The 21,228-nt window shown below is 41.0% G+C and overlaps 1 protein-coding gene across 12 annotated transcripts in view; it reads right to left on the reverse strand.

The window, feature by feature from the left end:
- Positions 1–21,228, reverse strand: part of KCTD1 (potassium channel tetramerization domain containing 1) — a 101,305-nt gene that overhangs the window by 17,109 nt on the left and 62,968 nt on the right. For 9 of the 12 annotated variants that reach the window (XM_051775142.1, XM_051775096.1, XM_051775075.1 and 6 more), the window contains one exon: positions 17,238–17,416. In XM_051775142.1, the coding sequence (XP_051631102.1) occupies positions 17,238–17,401 (164 nt within the window). In that variant the 5' untranslated portion in view covers positions 17,402–17,416. Of the gene's footprint in view, positions 1–17,237; positions 17,417–17,698; positions 17,769–17,870; positions 18,523–21,228 lie in introns of those variants that run through there. The other 3 variants (XM_051775088.1, XM_051775078.1, XM_051775120.1) reach the window with 3 other exon arrangements.

Raw genomic sequence — 21,228 nt, forward strand, 5'->3', positions numbered from 1 at the left:
CATTTCTTTGCACAGTGGCAGGCAAATGTATTAGAGATGGTGTTATTACACATACACCATGAAAACTACAAACAAAGGTCAGCCTGGCTGCTCAAATAATGTTCTTTTCCTATAAAACTGACTTTATTTGCAACTAGAGAAGCTGCAAGGCCAGCTACAAAATCGCACATTTATTACAATTCTCTCAAATATTTGTGTTTTCCTTTACTACTTAGCCCACCTGCTCAGAGATTCCTCTACCTAGAATGAAAATGGTACTTTCAGGCTGATATCCTAGATTACAAAGTCTTTGAGAAAGGCAATCCAGATAGCATCAGAGCATACACAGTAGAAGCAAGGAAGCAATGGGTGTGATGAGCACAGAATTTAGTATGAGAAACACAGGACAGTACACTGCTCTTCTGATTAACTCTAACTGTGAGGGTGGTGAGGCACTGGAACAGGTTGCCCAGAAAGGCTGTGGATGCCCCAACCCTGGCAGTGTTCAAGTCCAGGCTGAATAAGGCCTTGAGCAACCTGGTCTAGTGGAAGGTGTCCCTGCCCACGGCAGGGGGGTTGAGACAAGATGATATCCCTTTCAACCCTTGACATTCTGTGATGCTGTGGCTGAACTTACAGACATTACAATTATATTGCTGTGATTCCTAGTGTGGACACATGCATGTGTCTACATAGAGAGGTGTGTTTATACCCGTATTGTGGGTTAATGCAATCAAGTTCTGTTACCTGCATAACTCATTCCCATATATTTACATGTTTAAACGGTTCTATGCTGGAAGTTCAAATGATTTAAGCATTTCAGTAACTAGAAAAATCACACCATTAAACAAATCAGCTCATACAGAACCTGTGTGTTAATCAGTTAAGAGGACAGGAAAGTCCACCTAAAACATCCTAGACAGTGGCTCTGAGCAATAAATAATGCTTACTGCATAGGTTAGAAATGCCAAAGCCACACCTCAGCATTTTGCTGGTGGTGGGGTGATAAAAAAAACACACAGATAACATTATTTCCATTGACAAACTTTACATATACAAAACAGTGGCTTTATTGTTTATTAAATTAGATGCTGTCATGGTGTAATCATCCCTGCAGCCATACCAAACCCAACAGTAGGTCAGATGCAATTCTGTGGAGGAGGTAGAGGAGAAAGGAAGAGAACTGACATACAGCACAGAAGCAATATGTTCATGGGTCTATCTCCATGAACTAATGACATAAGGAATAATTAATCCACATATGTGAAAACAGTGAAATCCTCAGTAATACCACATGACAAAAGTAAATGTTACATCATGGTGCCTTTAATACACAACATCCAGGATGTGATTCAGCTGCCTACTGCCACTTGAGATACTCTAGGGCATCCCAAAGGGCTGCGGGGATGGCACAGGGACACTACTGCAGGCTTGTGCTCTGTTGGAGCAGCCACAGGAATCCAGTCAGGAACTGTGCACAGGCAGTAGCTGCCCATGTCAAGGTAAGCATATCTCACTCACAAAGTGACCAGAAACTAACTGTCCCAAAATTCATGTATTAAACAAAATCTAATACTATTCTTCCTAGATACTAATTTCAATTAAAAAAAAATCAGGCTCTGTTGAATAAAAAAATCACAAATTTATATGATATTAAGTTCAGAGCAATAGTTTGTAGTGCTCCTAAATTGTGTTGGAACTTGTAACATTTTTAATTTAAGCACTAATTTACCCTGCAACTCAGGTTACCCTCACCTAGAGGAGATGACTGCTCTTAGCTTCTTCCTGAGCTGCAGCTTCACTACAGGAGAGCGTCATCCAAAGTCATATTATATCGCAAGTGTGTTAGGATCCCCATTTCCTAAATGCAGGCAGTCAGCCTTGAGTGTTTTAGCAGGGTGTTGAAGTGAGCTGACTCTAGGACGGAGCTACAGCCTACGGACAGACACAGACTCCCACGGAGGGCAGCCCACCCACACAGGACTGGATCTCATTCCACGAACACCGTGTGTGCCACTGATCACACGGCTGAAAGATTACAACAGCTCTGTCACATAGCAACTAATAAATTCTGAGAGCAGGCAAACAAGCGGGAAATGATCTGTGGAGAAACAGTCAAATAAGCATAACTCCATCAGTCTGGAGGATTTACAATACTTAGGATATATATATATTACATCTGCTGTGATCTTTCTGGTAGAAACCAGCACAACCCAACAGTCAGAATTTCCCTGTGGCAATTCCAGGCTGCTAATAAACAACAAGATGCCTACCAAGCTGAGCACTGCTTTTAAACTAGTAGAAAGATGCTGATGATGAAGCAGCCTACTACTGCTTGAGTTTGTAGGTTTTCATTATTTAATTCACTTAATTGTGAAGCTTTTCTCTAAAAAGCACAAAATTTAACTACCCCTGGATTAAAAGAAGAGGAAAAAAGGAGTTTTTTCAACTGCATCTGCCCTTTTCCACAGACACTGGTAACACTGCACAATTTTCATATCAATAGATTAAGTTGCAGCTTGCGCTAATACTGAAAAAAACCCTGATCAACCACCCAAGCAGGTGTGAATGCTAAAAGGCTAGGACTCCCTTAACAACAAGAAGAAAAAAGAGCTAACAACACTGAATTTCAAACCTATATCTTTTTAGAACAATGTAAGTTCCAATACAGGCATTTTCAGGGACAGAAAACTGTTTCAAGAAGTCCTCCTCCTCTCTGTTTGCTGAAAAAAACCCATATTACAACCACCTTGCACTATCCCCTCCACTTTTGTAGCTACTTAATACTAATGATTTTTGCTCTCTACATGAACATAATAAAATTTTAATTTAGCAGAAATCCAGGTGTCTTGGTAGATTTCTGGGTTGGGTTTTTTTTTTTCCTTTCATCACCCCAAGGCATAGATATAAATTGTTTTCCACTATCTTCACAGGAGATCTACAGAACCACGTTATCGAAAGGTGCAGAAGACTGAAAATAGTTTAGGGTAATCAAGAGCTGCACTGTTTCATCAAAGCCCCATCTCTCCAGAAGCTACTAATGTTACAACAAACAGTTTGGGGCTATAGTATGATTATTTTCCACTACCTTCCTAAAAACCTACTTTTTTAGAGGCAGGCAGAAGCCAATTAGCACAATGAAGGGAAGAAGTTTGGAAAAAGACAATGTCTTAAAACAACCAACTCTGACTAGGAAGTCAGACCACCAAATCATATATTGCTAACCACCTCATGCACAAAAGTCTACATTTATTTGAATTAAGCTTGCACTCCTGTGATGGAAACCTATGGTGCAGTCCTTGGCCACTCACTTTTGCACAACTTTTTTTCCTTGAGTGAAACCACAAGATGACTACCAAAAAAATAATCACAGGAGACAAAATGGACCTGAGTTGCTCGGCTGTGGAGCAGAAGGCACCTGCTGAGCACCAGCTTCATGACGGGTTTTATCAGGAGGGAGAAGGCACCTGAGGTCAGACTGGGCTCTGTGATATTACCACTGATACTGCAGCAGTGCAGTCAACAAAAGCAGAAAGACAATAGGTATTTGCTTGCAGCTGCCCCTGAGATCACATGCTTGCCCCAAAGCTCTACTGCTCATCAGCTGCACCCATAAGCCCCACTCCATCCTTGCATCCTGCAACCCACCCAGAGCTCCAGCTGCAGTGGACAGCCATCTCTGCTGCCTTTAATTGCCACCAGCCACTATCTACATTGCTTTGATGTTAAAAGACCTCTGGCAGAGATACACCCTGGGGGTTTACACTGCTGTAAAGAACGAATCTGCCATATTCACACTGGTAACACAAAGGCAGTCAGAGACAGCTTTGCAGGGATTGGTGAGAAGCGTTTACGAAGACTTGAGCCTCACAACAGATGACAAAAGGAAGGGGTATTTCTCCACTGTGCTTCAAGGGTTGGTTGATCTTCAAGGCAAGTCCTCTGCTAAACAATACTGAGAGCACAGAAACAGCCAGCACATGACTGTGGACAGCAGCTCAGGCTACTTTGCAGGATCAAAGTCAGACAAGGCATGTTTGCTACTCAGTTTGTAAACACAGGCAAAATTAAATTCCACATCTAATTTTGGGAGTACATCACTGGCTTATTATTTACTATAACTAGGTACTCAGGCAAGACAAAGAAGGAGTTTCACCTCAACTCTGAAGCAGAGAAAGCTGACAGGAACACATTCCTTCTGGCTGAACCACGTGGAGTCACTTCTGACCAGGGGCATTGGCTCCCCCCACATTACCCGCCCTACCACCCCCACGTGTTCTGTTACTTCAGCAGAATAATATCAGGACAGCAATGAGGAAAATAAAGTCTCTGTTATGATGGATGTGCCTTCTTTTCAGATGTACATTTAGTCAGAATGTGCTGCAACAAACTTGACCTTTATCAGAACTAGATTTCACTGGGTTTTTTGGGACTTCACCCCATTAATTTTGTTCTGCTTCTGCAATTTCCAGCTGATAAAGCTTTCATCACCGCTCACCTTTCCCAGTGGAAGCACACTGCAAAGAAAAATATTCTGGCATGCAAGGTCAAGAGACAGAGCCCTTTCTGTGGTCCTTCATAGCAACAGAAAGGGCTCTTGGAAGAAATATTCCCAGAGGAGCCACAGACGAGCTATCCCAATTGTGAATCAGCCGGGCACAGCCCAGCAGAGCTTCTGCAGGATCAGGGTCAGGTCTGCAGAACAACATGACTAATTCTTCTTCTTCAAATAGGAACTGCACTATCAGCTTTACAGTTTTTACATGGTACCAAACCTGTTTTATGTTGTTCATCACTCCCAGGGCCCTTCATGTTTATTGTATTTCCAGGATTTCATTAATAAAGAGAAGGAAGAAGGGCTTACACCTCTGATTTAACTACTTCACATTTTAATAGGAAATAATAAACTGACCCACATGGAAGCTAAGCACACCCATATCTGCTGTTTCTATTTTCAAACCAGTGCTTTATGCCTTGTAATGATACCAGACAGCAGCGACTTTCAATAGCATCTTTTTCATCCTTTCTTTTGTTGAGCCTACCCAGAGAGATGCACGAAACATTCCTGATTAGGGCTTTTATTTCTACTTCCCAAGAGGGGAATTAAACGCTCACCTGCAACCAGACCTCTGTGGTCTAGAGAGCAGCATCCATTCAGTTTCAGAGAGCTACACCATTAATCCAAAGTAAAAGCAAGAAAGTGCAATTGTAGCTCTGCTGATGAGTTTATCAGGGTTAGCTACTAAGCAAGAGAAGGCCGGTATGAGAGGCATGGCCCAAGGCCCAGCTTTATGAGACAGCAATATTAGAAACTGGGAAAATGAGAATGCCTGATGAAAAGTGGAGCCTCCAACTGTGCTTTAGCTACAGAAAAGCAGCACTTTTTATCCTTTCCCTTTCCCATAAGGTCTTCCAAGGGGGAAATAAGAAAAGCAGGAAGGTATCCTTCCTGCCACCGTTCCATCAACTTAGATCTTCCTAGATTAACATTTGCCATGACTTCCCTACTCACGCATCTCCTTCGCACCACAAAGTTGGATACTGTCACAGAGCTTTTCTCTGTGGCAGCATGACGCAGCCAGTGTGACTCCCTACAGTGTTACTGCAGTGGAGCTGGAAGCTGGTGTAAGCAGGGGTATGGCACACCACTTCTGTCAGGTTTTGAAAGGCCGGGGGGAAGATAAACATTCAGAGGAGCTTATTCACAGGAGAAGCTAGTAAAGTAAAATTAAATCATAATACTCTGCAAAGGATAAGGACATTGTTTTTGATGACATTAGCAAGACATTAGAAAAGCATATCTAAAAGTCAGTGACTGGCATATCAGGAGCCAATCATGATGGGCAGTAAAATATTCAGAAAAAATATAAGATGAACATAAATACAGTCTACATGTTTGAAAAGTACATGTGATAGATGTCTGCTTTTCATATGCTTGATGACAACTTCAGTCCTATGCAGCTGTAGCCACAGCACTTGGGAAAAAAGCAAACCATCTCATTATTTCAAACAGAACATGAATACATTCATGTGACAAGCTCCAAGTAGATAAAAAAAAAATTCTTAAAACTCCCACATTATACTGCTAGTAAACTAGAATTTCATAGCAAAAGTGAATAAACAATAGTTTTTGAGGCTGGAGAAATTACCATCATGGTGTTATCTAATCTCTCCCCAGAAGTCAGGAATTATGACTAAACCCTTCCAACATAGATATAGCCTGAAATTCTATGTCAGAAGTATGTCCAATTGCATTTGGCAATCCTTAGCCAAGAGAGAGGCTGACTATAATTGGATGAATATTCGAAGTGCTTCATTATTCATGTAGGAAGGCTAGTTAAAAAGTGTTTTGTAGTCCCAAGACACTGGAGGGTGTGTGTTATTGGGTAATAACCAATTAGGAATGTTGACAGCACTGTGCCTTTAGGATCACTCTGGCCAACAAAGCACCTGGGTGTATATGCTGTTGTGCAAAGGCACACACCCACTGCCTACTACTCAGTTTATTTAAGCAAGGCTTTCACCAAAGGAAATGGAGGACACCCCAAAGGATGTGTGTTTGACAGCTCAGTTACATTCAGAAATACTACTTCTTCATTGTTCCCTTTCTCTTCCAAAAATGCATTTTTTTCAATAGCCCTTCTGAATTACTGATGATACTAATTAATGAAAACAAATCCATCTACTTCTGTTTTATTGCCTATCATCTACATGGAGCAACATCCTTACTATTTTCAGTAAGGAAACACCAACAGCAAAAGATCAGCTCCTAACTCCATAATCTGGTAGAACACTCCACTGTGCCATTAAATAAATACTGCAAACTCAGAACAAGAGAAATCAATTATTTTCCTTTTATGCTAGTCTAAGAAAAACATATGAATCGTTAGTACAGGCATACAAAAGATTTAAAAAGCATTTAAAACCTAATAATTCTGACACTTGCTCACATGAACTAGAAATTCAACACCAATTCAGCTCATGATAGAGTAGTTCAACCCTTTCACTACCTCCCATAACAAGGGTAGAGTGTATTGATGATACAAACACCTATATTTATTTCCTCCTTTATTTTCTTTACCATTGTAACGAAAAGAGAAAATCTGAAAATTTGTATTCTGATTGGAAGCAAAGCGATTATTGCATGAGATGCCCAACAGGACTTACATACCTACAAAAGCAACATTCAAAACTTTTCCTGAATGATATCCTTGTTTCAAACACGCAAAATTCAATATGTTATAAGAAGGAACATATCAGTTTTTCTGCAGCTCTCATTTTCTGGTTTGTATCATATTTAGTCTGTCCTGTGGCACTGAGAGTACTGCAGCATTTTCTCTGAAATCCCCCAAACGCCAGCTCACCCTCTCCCCCATGCATCACCAAGACGATGATGTTTTGATGAAGTATCATGCACGGGCCCTCGAGATAATGGATTCAATGGAATACACTTAAAAGATCATTTTTCTCTTTCGTATTGACTGCTTGCACTGCTCTAAGACAGGAAGGGCTTTCATTTTTTATGTAAGCTGCAAGACCCCGAGGGCCCTCTAAACTGTTTAAAAGGGATCAATTTTCAGATGGGTAGAAGGGACCCAGCAGACTGTCATGGTTTGGAACGCCTTCTTCCCCTCGCATCACTGACGAGTTTGGGTGAACCTAAAACCAGCTCCCAGCTGAGCCACTCTCTGGCATGGCAGCACTTCCTAGTGTTTGGGATTTGTGGTTGGCGTTTGAACAGAACTATGATTTATAGCATGCACACAAGGAACAAAATAAGAAAAAAAGTTTTGCAGAAACAAAATAATCACTACGGCTGATGGAGATAAACAGCAATAGAGCTGCTAAGCAAAGCAGTCCTTGGCACTGGCGTAGTGGCAGGAAACCATTACCCCATGACACGGGTTTAATGCACTGACATTGTTGCAATTACATCCAGGCAACCTAACAAAACAAATTCATTGTATGGCACAAAATATTTCCAATTCAACATTGCAACATTTATTTTTTAATTACAGCACAAAGAACAACTTTTGGGGTGTGGAAGGACGTAATCCATCATTTGCTCTGAAGTGACACACTTATGGCAAATGCTGTATATTATAACTTTCTATGCTACAATAAGCAACTACAAGCAATTTGTTAGGCAAGGAATGCGAAGGGTTTGGGTGTGGACCTGGGAGATGCTGCTTATCCCTCCATCTCCCTCTGTGTCAGCGGGAGTCAAAGGCAAGCCAAATGTTGCTGCACTGGGACTTCAATCACTCCTCCTGTTTCACATGTGTGTCACACAGCTTGTGACAGCTCTCTACCTGCAACGTGTCTCATATGAAAAGAGTTTTTACCATTCAAATATGGCCTGTGCGAGAACACAGACACAATTTTTAATTAAAAGGAATGGGATTTTAATAGGTCACTTAAAGAACAATTATGTCTACCATTTGATTGACAGGCTTGTCACATTTTACCGTGAAAACCCCATTGGGGTCTAGGAGGTAGAATTAATCTATATCTTTGCAAATTGTTGAACTATTGAAGTATGCCCCATTGCATTTAACACTGTGTTGCTCAACCATCTCATCTTATGTGCAAAACCTTTGCATCTTTGTATTACTCTCCCCTTTTACCTCTTTTAATCCTTTGCAAACAGAAAGGTTTTGATTCACAGAAACTGAATTGCCAGTGTTGCTCTCCTTCATCAAATGCCTGTTCTGCAAAATGCAGTAGTGTGTAGAAACATAAAAGATAGGTCTCCAGTAATTAGCTTGGGTACCAGACGCAGCACAGCTGAGTTTGCTGGAAGCAGGATAAACGAGTCCAGGTGGAGAGACATACTATATTGCTTTGAGCACCTGAGCTGGCTCAAGTGTCTACACACACAGGGCTGCATGGTGGAAGGACTGGGTAGGAAAGTGACCGCAAGCCCATTCCTTTTCTAAAGGCATTCCCCTTCAAAGCAGTCTATGAGTAGCAGCTACAAGCTGAGCTTAAATGCTTTCAAACTGTTGCAAAAGCCCACTGGTTCTCTCAAGCAGGCAGAAAGTGCCTTGAAAGTGCCTAGAAAATTGTCCAGATGAGGTGGAGAGACAACTGTGTTGGGGTGGAGAGACAACTGTGTTGGAAGAGTCCTACAGACCCCAAGCTAATGTACGCATCAGGGCTAGAAACAATTTATTTGACTACTGATTCAGAGACTCAGTGAAAGAAGAGATCAATATCAGTGAGTCTCAGAGAATCCTTTCAATTGATGTCACCAAGAGCCAAAGCATCATCTGAGATATCTATAAAATATGCTGGGTGCTCACCTACTCAAAGAAAGCTCACCATTAACAAGAGCCAGAAAACCAAGCATGTGTGTAGAGAAAAGGACAAGCAAGCAAGCAATGTGCTTTGATTTGGTCAGGTAAAGATCACTTTTGACCTTTGTGAGCTCTGACCCTTTTCAACAGAGATAAAAAAATGCAGATGAAAAAGAACTGAAGACAAAGCAGTGAGGGAATTTAGATGACAGAAGTAGGGCTGATGCTCAGAGCAGAACAGGGACAGAAAAAAAGACACTGCAAGGCAAGAGTCAAAGAGACAGTGACATCTTGAGAATTGTAGACTAAGGGGAAAGAAAAATTGAGAACAGAAGACAAAAGAAGAAATAAATCTTGCCAGATGACACTTGTCTGGTTATGACATTTGAATAAACTGCAGACTGGTTAAGTTAGAGGAAAAATTCACATAACAGGAACTGGTGTCATTCCCCTGGTCAACACAGCATTTGTGCCTTATTTGCATTAAAATAACTGCAGATAACCACTGTGTCCTAACCAGTTTTCACCATTTTGTATGTAACCTTTGCAAATACATCTCCAAATGGCAAGCACACTTGTATACATGAAACCCAGCCAGGAGGTTGATCATTACCAGAAAGAAGTAAGCCAGAAGTTGGAATCTATATCCTAAAGCTTCAAACACACCCAAGAGGTGGACGGGTGTTGACGGTAGAACTGGAAGCCAAATGTTTTCTTGCAATTACGTATGTACTAGATGCCAATTTGCTTAGCAACTACATTGCAATTTATGAAAGACCAATGAAGTACAAACAGCTTATGTGGGAGCAGAGTGAGAACCTTGTGCTAACATACAGAGATTCCTGAGTGCAAGGAGTAAGTAAAGCAAAAGGCAAAACAAACCACTGAACCTCACGACTATGATTAAACACGGGCCCTACCAGAAATGACCAATAAGCAGAATACTTCACTGCCACCTCAATTTCTAATGGGCTTTTGCCCATAGACCCACAGACTCGGCATTTTGTTTTACCTTCCCAAATATTTTCTTGGCCAGGTAGAGTGCGAAATAACTGCTTGGGTGCCTTCAGTCTAGTTCATGAAGCCACAGTACTGGCTAGAAATGTGCAGGCATTGTAACAAATTGTTTCTTACCCACAGATTTCCATTCACCAAGCTGGTATCAAGCAGCCTTTGTAATGAAAGGCTTTCTCAAAACACAGACCTTTGAGACAGTTATTGACAACCTCCCCTGCCCTTTCCCTGACTTACAGGTTGATCCAACCCATACAAACTCACGTCAGCCAACTGGCAAATGAATGTACATACTGATGATATAAGGATTTTCTTCTTTCCCCTCAAGAAAAATGACTGTTATTTCTGAGGATTACTAGCCTCAGAAATAAGAAGCCTTTACCTTTCCAAGACTACTGAATGTAGACGCGTATTCCATACACATTGTCATAGCCAGGTAGCCATAGATAAGCATGGTATGAACCCCTGTGATATAAGTCTGCAAATCCACTTTCTCTGGGTCTTCTTAAGTGCAAAGAATACCCTAACAATTCACTATCTTGATTTTGCTGTAATTTTATACATTTGAGTGCAAAAGCATCAAACAAGGACAAACCACTACTTTTTAATCCTCCAAATAAATAATACACAAACCCACTTTTACTGGCATTTAGAGCAGGAAGACAGACATCAACTCCATGGTCCCTTTCAGTGATGACTCACCACCAGTTACTGACCAGGAGATGCGAAGACCTGCTAATCTGATGGTGATATTTCTTTCACTAGTCACCAGCTACGAGCAACAGCGGCAACTTTGCCGACCTTGCAAGTTAGACATATTACAGGACTACAATTTAGAAAATATTTACTTCTACTGAGGTGACAGTGATGACTGACCTGTGGTTATCATTAATTGAGGCAAAATTAGGTCAATATATACCTGAAGTTCCCTCACTGCTTTGTCTTCATATACCTAGAGCTACAATTAATCTTGGTTCAGCTAGGACCAGAAAATACCCCTCTGAGCCCTTTATTGACAGATGTATGTTACAAAAAATTTCTCTTTACAGTATCAGTTGTGTAAATTCTCTGATTTCTGGAAATAGGTATGAAGTATAGTATCATTCACAGTTCTGTTTCTATTTTCTTCTCAAGTCTCTATACATGGTTACACCAACCAAAAAAACTGTACTGCCTAACTGTATTGAGTCTGGTCCTCATGAATCAACATTTCGTTTTTTATTAATACATGTTACTGATGATACCAACATCATAAACCATTTCTATCTCAGTTACTGGCATCTATAATTATTTATGCTTAGAGATAGTAATCTTTTACATTTTCAGTCATCATCCCAAAGCACTTTACAAGTTGCTTTTATGTTAACCTTGGTAGGAAGCAACTGAAGCTCAAAGTTAAATCAGTTATCTTGGGTCACAGAATAGGTCAGCAAGAGCCAATGTATTTCCCTATCCCAAGCCCTCCCTTTCCCTTGCCACAAGACAAGCAGTGATCAAATGATGAAACACAAAAGGTGAATAATTAGATGAGTAAGACGGGATAGGTAATGAAGACTGAAATGAGCCTCTGCCAACTACTTCTGCCTATTTCCCTCCCGCCAGGAATGTTACAAAATATTAAAAAGCTGCGACCTGGACCATTCATACTAATACAGCAGACAGAGCTGGTGTACAGCAATACTGCACACTCTCATGGAAGCTTTCGCTTTACAACTTGCAACACAATATTTGTTCTCAAAAATTGCAAGCCTACTGTAGTCTAGCTACTGCAGTATCATGTTGATTTAAGTATCACCACCTCATCAGACTTTGATGTTGCTACTCCAGAAAGGTCACCAAATACTTTCACAGATAGAGATGTACCTCTCAGGAAGATGAATCCAAATAAGAATAGTAGAAATAAAGATGTAGTAACACCCACTCTCTCAATATTTCCTTAAAAAAAGTCCCCAAATGTTCATTAAGTTGGAAAATTTTGGGTTTATTTCTTCAAGTCATTAGCATAACTTACAGCAATTTGAGAGGTACTATCCAAGGTGAGTAGGAAAGTTGTGACAGGGTTGCTTTCACGAAAGTGTTACAGAAGGAGCCCTATACAAAGTGCAGACCACCCTTACAGCAGCACATCTCCTACAGAGCCAGAAGTCTCCAGCATGGTGTTGCAATCTGCAGAAGTTCGAATTAAGGGCCATGCCAGTGCCTTGTTTTGGAAGTGGGGACAGTCTACAGACAATAGAAACTGGAGCTTTGAAACAGGCAAGCAGTGTTAACCTGTCTGATTCATACCATGTCCTTGAAAGTTTATCTACACAACCTATGAAGGTTGTGTAAGTATAAGTCGTGCTTGCAAACTGTCAAAAAAGGCCAAGGACAGTCTGGGTATTCTCCTAAATAATTCTGTGCTCTTGATGCAAAAGAAACCCCTTACCAATAAAAAAAGTGCCAGTGTCCTAACTGGATCCAAGTATGTGAAATTTAATTTCCCTGAGGGCTGAGAGTAAAGATTGGGTAAGAAAACTGGGACACGAATGGATTGGTTCATACAAAAACCTGAAATAGCCCTGGGCAGAAATTTGGAAGTATTGTGAAATACTGCATAAGAAGAATCCATCTTCATATGCAGGGAGTAACTCTAGATGGGAGATGTAGTAACACAAGCAGATATCCAAAAAGGTTGTACAAAGAAATATATACAATGTTTTAAATGGGAATATAGGATGCGGCAATCCAATGCCATGGCGTTATGCAAATATTTGTACCAGATGACTTGGACAGAATTAATTAAAAGTTCAAATGCTTTGAACACATGAGATAGACAACACTGCTGATATTGCTGATATCAGAGATATCAGACAGCTGATGCTCATATGATCAAAGTTAAACATCTTCCCGTTTAGTTCTGATAGTCAGTTGAGGTTGTCACAGCCTGATACACAACAACTTCTGGTAGATGCCACATACAAGCAGCATTAAGGCTGCAAGATGTAGGAATGCCAGCTCCAAGCAAAGGGTTCAATCATACTGCAAGATGATAATGCATTGGAAGGAAAGTAGGCTCCTCAGGTTTAAGTATCAGAACTAACAGGCCAGTGCTTCCTCTGCTTATAACCATAAATCCTAACACCTCAACCTGTTCTCATCAGACTCTCTGGTGACGATACGGAACAATGGGATGGCATGCATGTGCCTCAGCTCTCAGGGGAGAAAGGCTCCTTTAGCAGACCCTCATCTTGGATCCATCTTCCCTGGAATAATTTTTTTTTTCCTGGGCAGTGGAAAATAAAGTGTTTTTTTTTTAAAAAAAAAACCTTCATTTGCAAAATCCAAGTAATAATAATAATAAAAAACTAGTGCACACAAATCTTTAACAGGTAACTCTGTGTGTTGCCAAATATCAACCTGAAGATCTGGGAACTTAAAGTAAACCAAAGACTGTTGAGAAGAGGAAGGTGTCACCCCGAACAAACCAGAACAAATTCCAAAACTCTAAAATCCCTCAAAGAATACAAACAATTTGTTTGGTCCATTCACACTGGCATATGAACAACCGTCAGTCAGTAACTCACAACAGAAGGAACAATCTGTATATGGGTAAATGCTCCAAGGTCTACCATCTTGGTGGAGAGAGCTGCATAAAAGGACACCTGCCCCCTGCTCAGGCATTCAAAGAAAACTGCTATTTATTTCAGCAGACTGACCTTACATTAGGTCTTCCTGGTAGATATACTGATTCAAACTGCCTCTTCTTGAAGCCTAAGTCTGGCAAATTTTATTATTCAGCTGCATGACATAATGTCTGAGGCATGGTCTCACTGGTGTCTTGGGAGAACCTGAAGCCTGTTGATGAGATAAAGTATTCATATGGGATTTTCCTTGCGAAAACAGTAGGTCCTCCTTGGTCCGGAATATAACTGGGCTCTTTCAAATGATATGCTACTGGATTTTTAAATTATTTTGAGGGTTTTTTTAAGCATTACTCCAGGTTCAGAATTTAAAATTCTAGGATTACTCAAAACAAGATAAGCTGCTTGTCTGTTGGATTGCTTCACTGTGTCAGCCTTTGACCAAACCACAGATACGCTCCAATTCCCTGGGTTCTTCAATCACAAAAGCATTTGAGAGAAGCCCACAATGGTCATTCCATAGCAAAGGGCAGGGATCCAGCAGCAGCGGCAAGACACTTTTACAGTCACACCAGGGTTTCTTTGGAGGAATAAATATATCTACCTGTCAGTACATATTTTGCATTTCAAGGCACAAACTAGGTTGAGGGATCTAACAGAAAAATTATGGAAAGTGAGCCCTGCAAGCTACAAGTCTTCACCTGATATCATTTAAGGAACTCTCTTTTAAAGTAATGTCTCCAATTTCCACTCTACTATCCAGGAAGGAGAAAATAGAGAGGTACAAGATGAGTTGCTATTGAGCCCAAAGGAGAAAGAAGAGTATACTTGCTCCAAAGCAGAGACTGCTCTATCAGAAAAGGTCTTCTTCACACCAGCAAGTAATAATGACTCCAAAGCTGCTGTTTTGGATATCACCCTTTCAATCTCACAAAGAAAGATGACTCTGGTACCTGGCCCATAGATGAAAGGTTCACTTTAGGCTTCTGGCCCTTAGACTACATGTAATACGAGTCAGAAACCTAATGACTTTCATGTCTCAACCTGTTAGATGCTGGAGCTTGCAACCTATGCCTTGACTCATCCCCGGAGCAGTGCTCTTTCAGGTAAGATAATCAGACCTTATTTTTCATAGACAATACTTCATATGACAGTAAGTCTCAGGAGGTTTCAACTAGCCCAAAAATATCTATGAGGTGTTGACTTAGTTTAGGTATCATTCAGACATGTGATATTGGGCAGAAAAAGAAACATACAAGCAAAGTTGACCAAAACCTTGTTTTAACTTTGTAAAACAACGTTAGACTCTAGATATAAACTGACCAGGTCAGGCTCCAAGAAACAATTTGTATTAATGTCCAAATATTACTGGACAATTTTTGCCTAGCACTCATTATATATAAATAAATATATATATATACACCCCTCATCCCAACCCCCCATTGGAAAACAACTTTACAGTAAAATCTCACAGACAAATTCCAAACAACTATATCATGATTTCTGGCATATTGCTTCATGCCATTGTCTTGACATTCAAATGAGTTTAATAATTGTTCTTTTGAAGCTGCTAATGTTAAAAAAAAATCTCTCAAGTTCTGGAATTGGCTGGGAATTCCAGGTTCTAACAGCTACACTGGAAATATTCACTCATCAAGAGGTTCAAAAGACACTGTCAGAACTGAAACACAAACACATGTCAGAACGACTTGAAACAGAATGACTATAACTCAGAGTTTGGTTTTTCTTTAAATTATGTTTGAAGAGCTTTAAAATGTTTAATTTATTAAACTGGTTTTGATACTACAGGCATAGCTTTCACTTTCAAGTGCTACAATGGCTCAATGGAACACAGAATATATTAAGCTTAAATTCCACTGCCACCATACACACTTATGAAAGACATTTTAGTGTTTCTTCACTTGAAGTAATATACTGTCTCTGCGAATTTGACATGAAAACTGAAGTAGCAGCCTCTCTGCACAGACAACTCTGTCAGACACCATCACTGCTCCAATTACCAAAAAATCCACTAAGTAATCACAACTACTAGTAGCTGAACACAAGGAGCTCCTAAAAAAATTCCCCAAAATGACAGATTTGGTTTTCGAAGAACAGTTCAAGTTTTTCCAGATGCTGCTTCAATCTCTCCTGGCAGATCTGGCCTTTGGCATGGCTTCTCTTTCACTTCCCTTTGCCTGGCCTTCCTTGAGGATGTTGTCATAAGAAAGACCATGTACTCAGCTGTTTCTCTTCCATATACCTGTATTTACTGTTCTCTTCCTCTATCCCTTTCAGCTCCTAGTGTCTACCAGGAGCACTACTTCAGTCCACTCAATACTATGAGCCGATGCTGCAGACGCAGTAATACCAGTGAAACCCAGGCTTTGAACAAAATCACATCCCATGAAGCATGCTTTGTACCCTTTGCAAAGGCAAGTCAGAGTTGTGGGATCAAGAAACTCAAAACCTCCCCCGCAAATGCTGAAAAGAGCACAAATGTAACACTGCCTTCCCTCCAGAGCAGGACTGGGCGGTGAAGGGCAATGTATAGACTAATACAGTGGACAGAATCAACGCCTGCTATCTGATAACCAACTCTTAGAATTACAGCACCACTACAGTGTTTGTCTGCCACCCCACCATCTAATATCCACACACACTGTTCAATGCACTGTTGTTTTCTCAAAGATGCACTCTTTATTGTACATACACCATTTCCTTACATGTGCAGCAGTTTTCTAGCTGCTTAATACCAGTAAGCTACCAGAGTCACAAATACTTCATTCAAAGGTACGTGAGAGGTAAGAGAAGTCCCAAGCTTCCATAAAAAGTATTCAGTTAATACTGTGCTGTATTTTATTACATTCAACCTTGCCTTCACCTCAAGTGACACATCAGAGATTACATGTTGACAGTACAGGAGAGCGGTTACTGCTCCAAAAGAAACAAAACAAATACCCAAACACCCCCACCTTTGGGCTTAAATGCATTATCACTACAGTTTTTGAATGTAACAAACCACAGAATGGGTGTCCTGGCATAAAACCAGAATCCTAGGTAGTAGAAAGTAAGTGCTCTTTACTATCAGCTTTATTTTAGTACATACACATAAGGATTTGCAGAAGTGCCATTTGTTGGAAACGCAGCGGCGCAGGGAAGGAAAAGTCAGTCTCTAACTGCCTACGAACTAAGAAAGCTAATTTAATTTTGAAACAAAAGGAGCTAAATTCATCATTCTGAGACAACCCCAGGACATGCCAGCATGAAATGGAAGAAAAGGAGTTGCCAAAGACATGCAGAAGAAGCTTTTTAAAGTTACCTGGAATCGGGATATTTTGTAAGCGTGGCCAAGCTGCTGGTATACATGTGCCCACCCACATCAATGTGAACTGGTGCGTTGGATTTTGTGAGCTGTGCTGGAGTGGGGATGCCTTGATTGTTCAATGGAGATGCAGGGGATCTAGTGATCAGAGGTCTTGACATATTGGGCCGACTGTCCTGTGAAGAGATAGACCTGGGTTAACGATCTCCTTAAAAACCTCACAGAACCCCACAGTCTTGAATCAATAGCACTGTCTCGTAGTCTTAGATTATGACTTTTATCTCAGTAAAGCACAGACAAGTACTTGGCAGTTTTTAAAATGAATCTAGCTCTAAGAGTTTTAACTCGCTACATTTTAAATAAGTGGGGCAAAATGCATTCATAAAACTCACAAAATAGAAATCACATTCAATAAAACAAGTTTTTCCTGAATACTATTCGTGACAGTCAATCCATACCATTGAAAAACGTCATTCTCATTTTGAAGAGTTGATAAAGACCCCGCCAGAAAGAGCTGCAGACAAAAAGACCAAGAACAATATTTCCCTTAATAAAGACAACCCCAGGTAGACTTTCCGTTCCTTCCCAAGCCCTCTGTCACTCTCATACCACCAGAACAGAAATACAAACCCTCAACTCCTCCATCCTGCACACTCTTCTCTCGAATTCCCAATTCACATAGCACGGGAACAGAAGCAGAAACACCTGGACTAGTCAACTGCTCATGGACTGCAGACCACTGGACATCGACAGCCTTTGAGAGAGACATTTTCCATTTAAAAGTTACACGTATGGCGACAGCTGCCCCCGCGTGCCCCACATAGGCTGCAGGTCTGAGCGGCTTCCCGAGGCCGGCGAGCTCCGAGCGCGGAACGGGAGCCGATGCTCAGCTGGTGAAACCAAGTTTTGGTCACAAAGGAAGCGCCGCACGGAGCAGCGGCCGCCTGCGCGGCGGGTGGGGCAGGGCAGGGCGGTGAGCTGGAGCCAGGAAGGCAGGCGGCAGGCAAAGTTGGGGATTAAAATAGAAATGCATTCGAGAGCGGTTTTGAGACAGCCCCGCTCTCGACTGAAGGAAAGCCCCGTACGGGGTGGAATCTTATAGGGATGCCCTGAGAACTAAAAGCCCTTGCAAATGACTAAGTTTTACATTTAAAAGGTAAGCAAAGCAGCGAGAAGTCAGATACACTTCATCACAAAACTCTCTTTGTTCTTTCAACACTGTCTTTCAGCTGCACAAAGAAATGGATTCCTTGTAAACATCTCCTCAGAGCCAGGCAGAGCAAACCTCGCCAAAGCGGAGCGCTGCCGTGAGAGAGAGTTACGCGGCACTCGGACTAGCGAAGTCCGCCGCCGCCGCCAAAAACATCATTTCTCCATTTTTCACGGCCGCTAAAAGACTCAAACCATAAAGGCAACAAGAGCCAGGAAAATGTCTGACTGATATGATTTACAGGCCAACGTTGCACAATAAATCCAAGTAATATGTAACAAAAGGCATCTATAAACCACAAGGTACTTAACTAATTTTCTCTCATACACAAAAGCAAGGTAAGGTCTAACACTGATAAAAACGAAGGGAATGAAGAAAAACATCTAGTTTAGATTTGGGGGAGGGGGAAGGGTTGGGTTTCTTCTGTTTCTTTACAAGCAGAAGTTAATATAAATCTGCAGAAATACCAGGCTTAATCACTACAATTGCTTGAGGAGGTGCCTGCAGCGCAAAGAAGACAAGTCCAGACAAAATAAGGTACACACGCTATGCAAAACTAATGTCTGCTACAAATGCTATGTGGTACAACCACCACCCAAGATGCTACTGATCTGCAGTACGGTATTTAGTAAAATAATGAAGAAAAAATTAAAAACAACAACTGGAAAGGTGAAAGTAAGAAGGCAAGGACTGATACAAATTGGGGGTGGGGGGGAGAGAATGTGCTGGACAATTAGCAGGAGGAAAGCAGCAGGTCTGAGGAACACATTTCAGTGCTTAAAAGCAGACAAATGGTTTGGCAAAAACAAAGATAAAATCACAAACGAAAGCTGAGACTAAAATGAAAAACAAATTCTGTAACTTGCATGAGACAGACACCACCATCTCCCTTAGCAGGATCCTCTCTGGCAGAAAAAACACAGCTCTCTTGCAATTTAACACACTGCAGCACCACCGAGGCTGTAATAGTTTTTCAATTGGACACATTCTCCTGTATACCCTGCCTGGGGCTGCTCAAGAGAAAATGAACAGATTTGCAGGGTTAATATTGTAGTTAGGCTGGGACCTCATTCAGCATAGCTGCGATAGCACTGGCTGTACAAAGCAGTAGAAGAATGTGTAGTACGAACACCACTGCCAGGATGGGAGATAGGTCAGAGGACTGTGGGCATTTTAAAAGGCAAAAAACTCCATAAAACATAAGAAAAGGGAACCAGTTTCCAAACGCAAGTTGGAACCAATCTGCCATTTACACAGTTTGCCTACTAAAACTCCCAAGAAATAAAAGTGCTTTATAATAAAACCATTTGCTCTCTTATTTCAGCCTCCTCCTTTTCAACATTTCCTCTTCAAGTTACCTGCATTTATTGCATCTCATGAAACAATGCTCATCTTCTCCATGTTTAGTTATTAAGCACAATAATGCTAAGATTGCTCGAGTCTTAGCTCACAAAGCGTATTTCCCTGGATAAAACCAGTTCACTACTCTTTTGGAGACCACTTTGAAATTAGGCAATGGTATTTCTACTGCAGTTACCCCAGAGAAATTAAAGCAGAAATGGGATTCGGAGAACCAGGTACTTTAAAAAAACCCAGGTTTTTTAATGTGGCACAATGCAATATCACAGAAGGTCACCATCCAATGGGTACGGCATTTAACAGACCAAAGCTATATCATTGCATTAGTTAAAATCACTGTTTAGTTCAGCTGTGGAAAAGATAACACAGGGACAAACAGTCTCTCTGAAGAAACACGTGCCTTGCATCGGATTACTGCAAAAATGGAAGTGAACAAGTTTTGGTAAAAAGTGGTAATAACAAGGTATTGCTGGTAAATTATTAATCTTCTACCACCTAATGTGACTACAAATATAATTCCTTAGAAAGAACTACAGGAGGAGAGAAGGAAGTCATAGAAACTAAACTCAGTGGGATCTACTAAGCTATCTAGAACAGTTGACAACAAAAAGAATCAAAAAGCTCTTCAGAACCCTTTCTTGAGATCAGGCAGGTGAGACATGCACCCAGAATTGGGTTCAGAGCTCAGCCACGGCTGTTCCCACATGGGAGATCCCAGAGGCTGTTGTCTGCCTCAGGAACTGCATCAGCTTTGTTCATGAGTGGGACACTAAGTAGGGCTAGCACCTGCAGTGGCTGGATGGCCAGTGACCTTCCTGACCTGTCAACAGTCTGTCACTTGATAGCTTTTCTTCTCAAATATTTTAGTATTTATCCTACAAGAAAAAAAAATGAAGTAGGAACAGGAAATTGTCAGTTTTACAACAGTTCCCGTGAACCAAAATACTTCAAATACCCTGTAAAACATTTATCATTCTTAGTATTCAAAGATGATCCCCCCCGCAACAGCTTCTCATAAAAATTAGTTCCCATTTCCACTCAGATTTAATGTATTACTGAAACTATGTACTCAAAAGGGCCAAACTCTGTGTGCTAGGTTAAAGGCATTTAGGCTGTATAAAACTTTTCACTGTTGGTTCAGCAATCAGAAACACTGCTCTATTAACACAGTTTGGGGCTCGTCCACTTTCTTGATGATATTTGAAGGAGTCTTTCCACAACAAGTAGTTCACAGGCACAGGTCTTTTGGGTATATCTGAACCTGCTTCACGTTTTCTGCTCTATGCAAGCCCTCTTATAGCCTCAACAGAAGCAAAAGCAGCCCTCCCTGAACTACTCCTCCTAGTATTTACTAAAATCTGTATGATTTAGAAGTTTTCCTTCCAAAGGGGACTGAGGGTCATTGAGGAGAGCTTTTAG

Source organism: Manacus candei, unplaced genomic scaffold, assembly GCF_025592945.1.
Source record: "Manacus candei isolate 608988 ecotype Guabito, Panama unplaced genomic scaffold, ASM2559294v1 h1tg000008l, whole genome shotgun sequence".
NCBI classification, from domain to species: Eukaryota; Metazoa; Chordata; class Aves; order Passeriformes; family Pipridae; genus Manacus; species Manacus candei.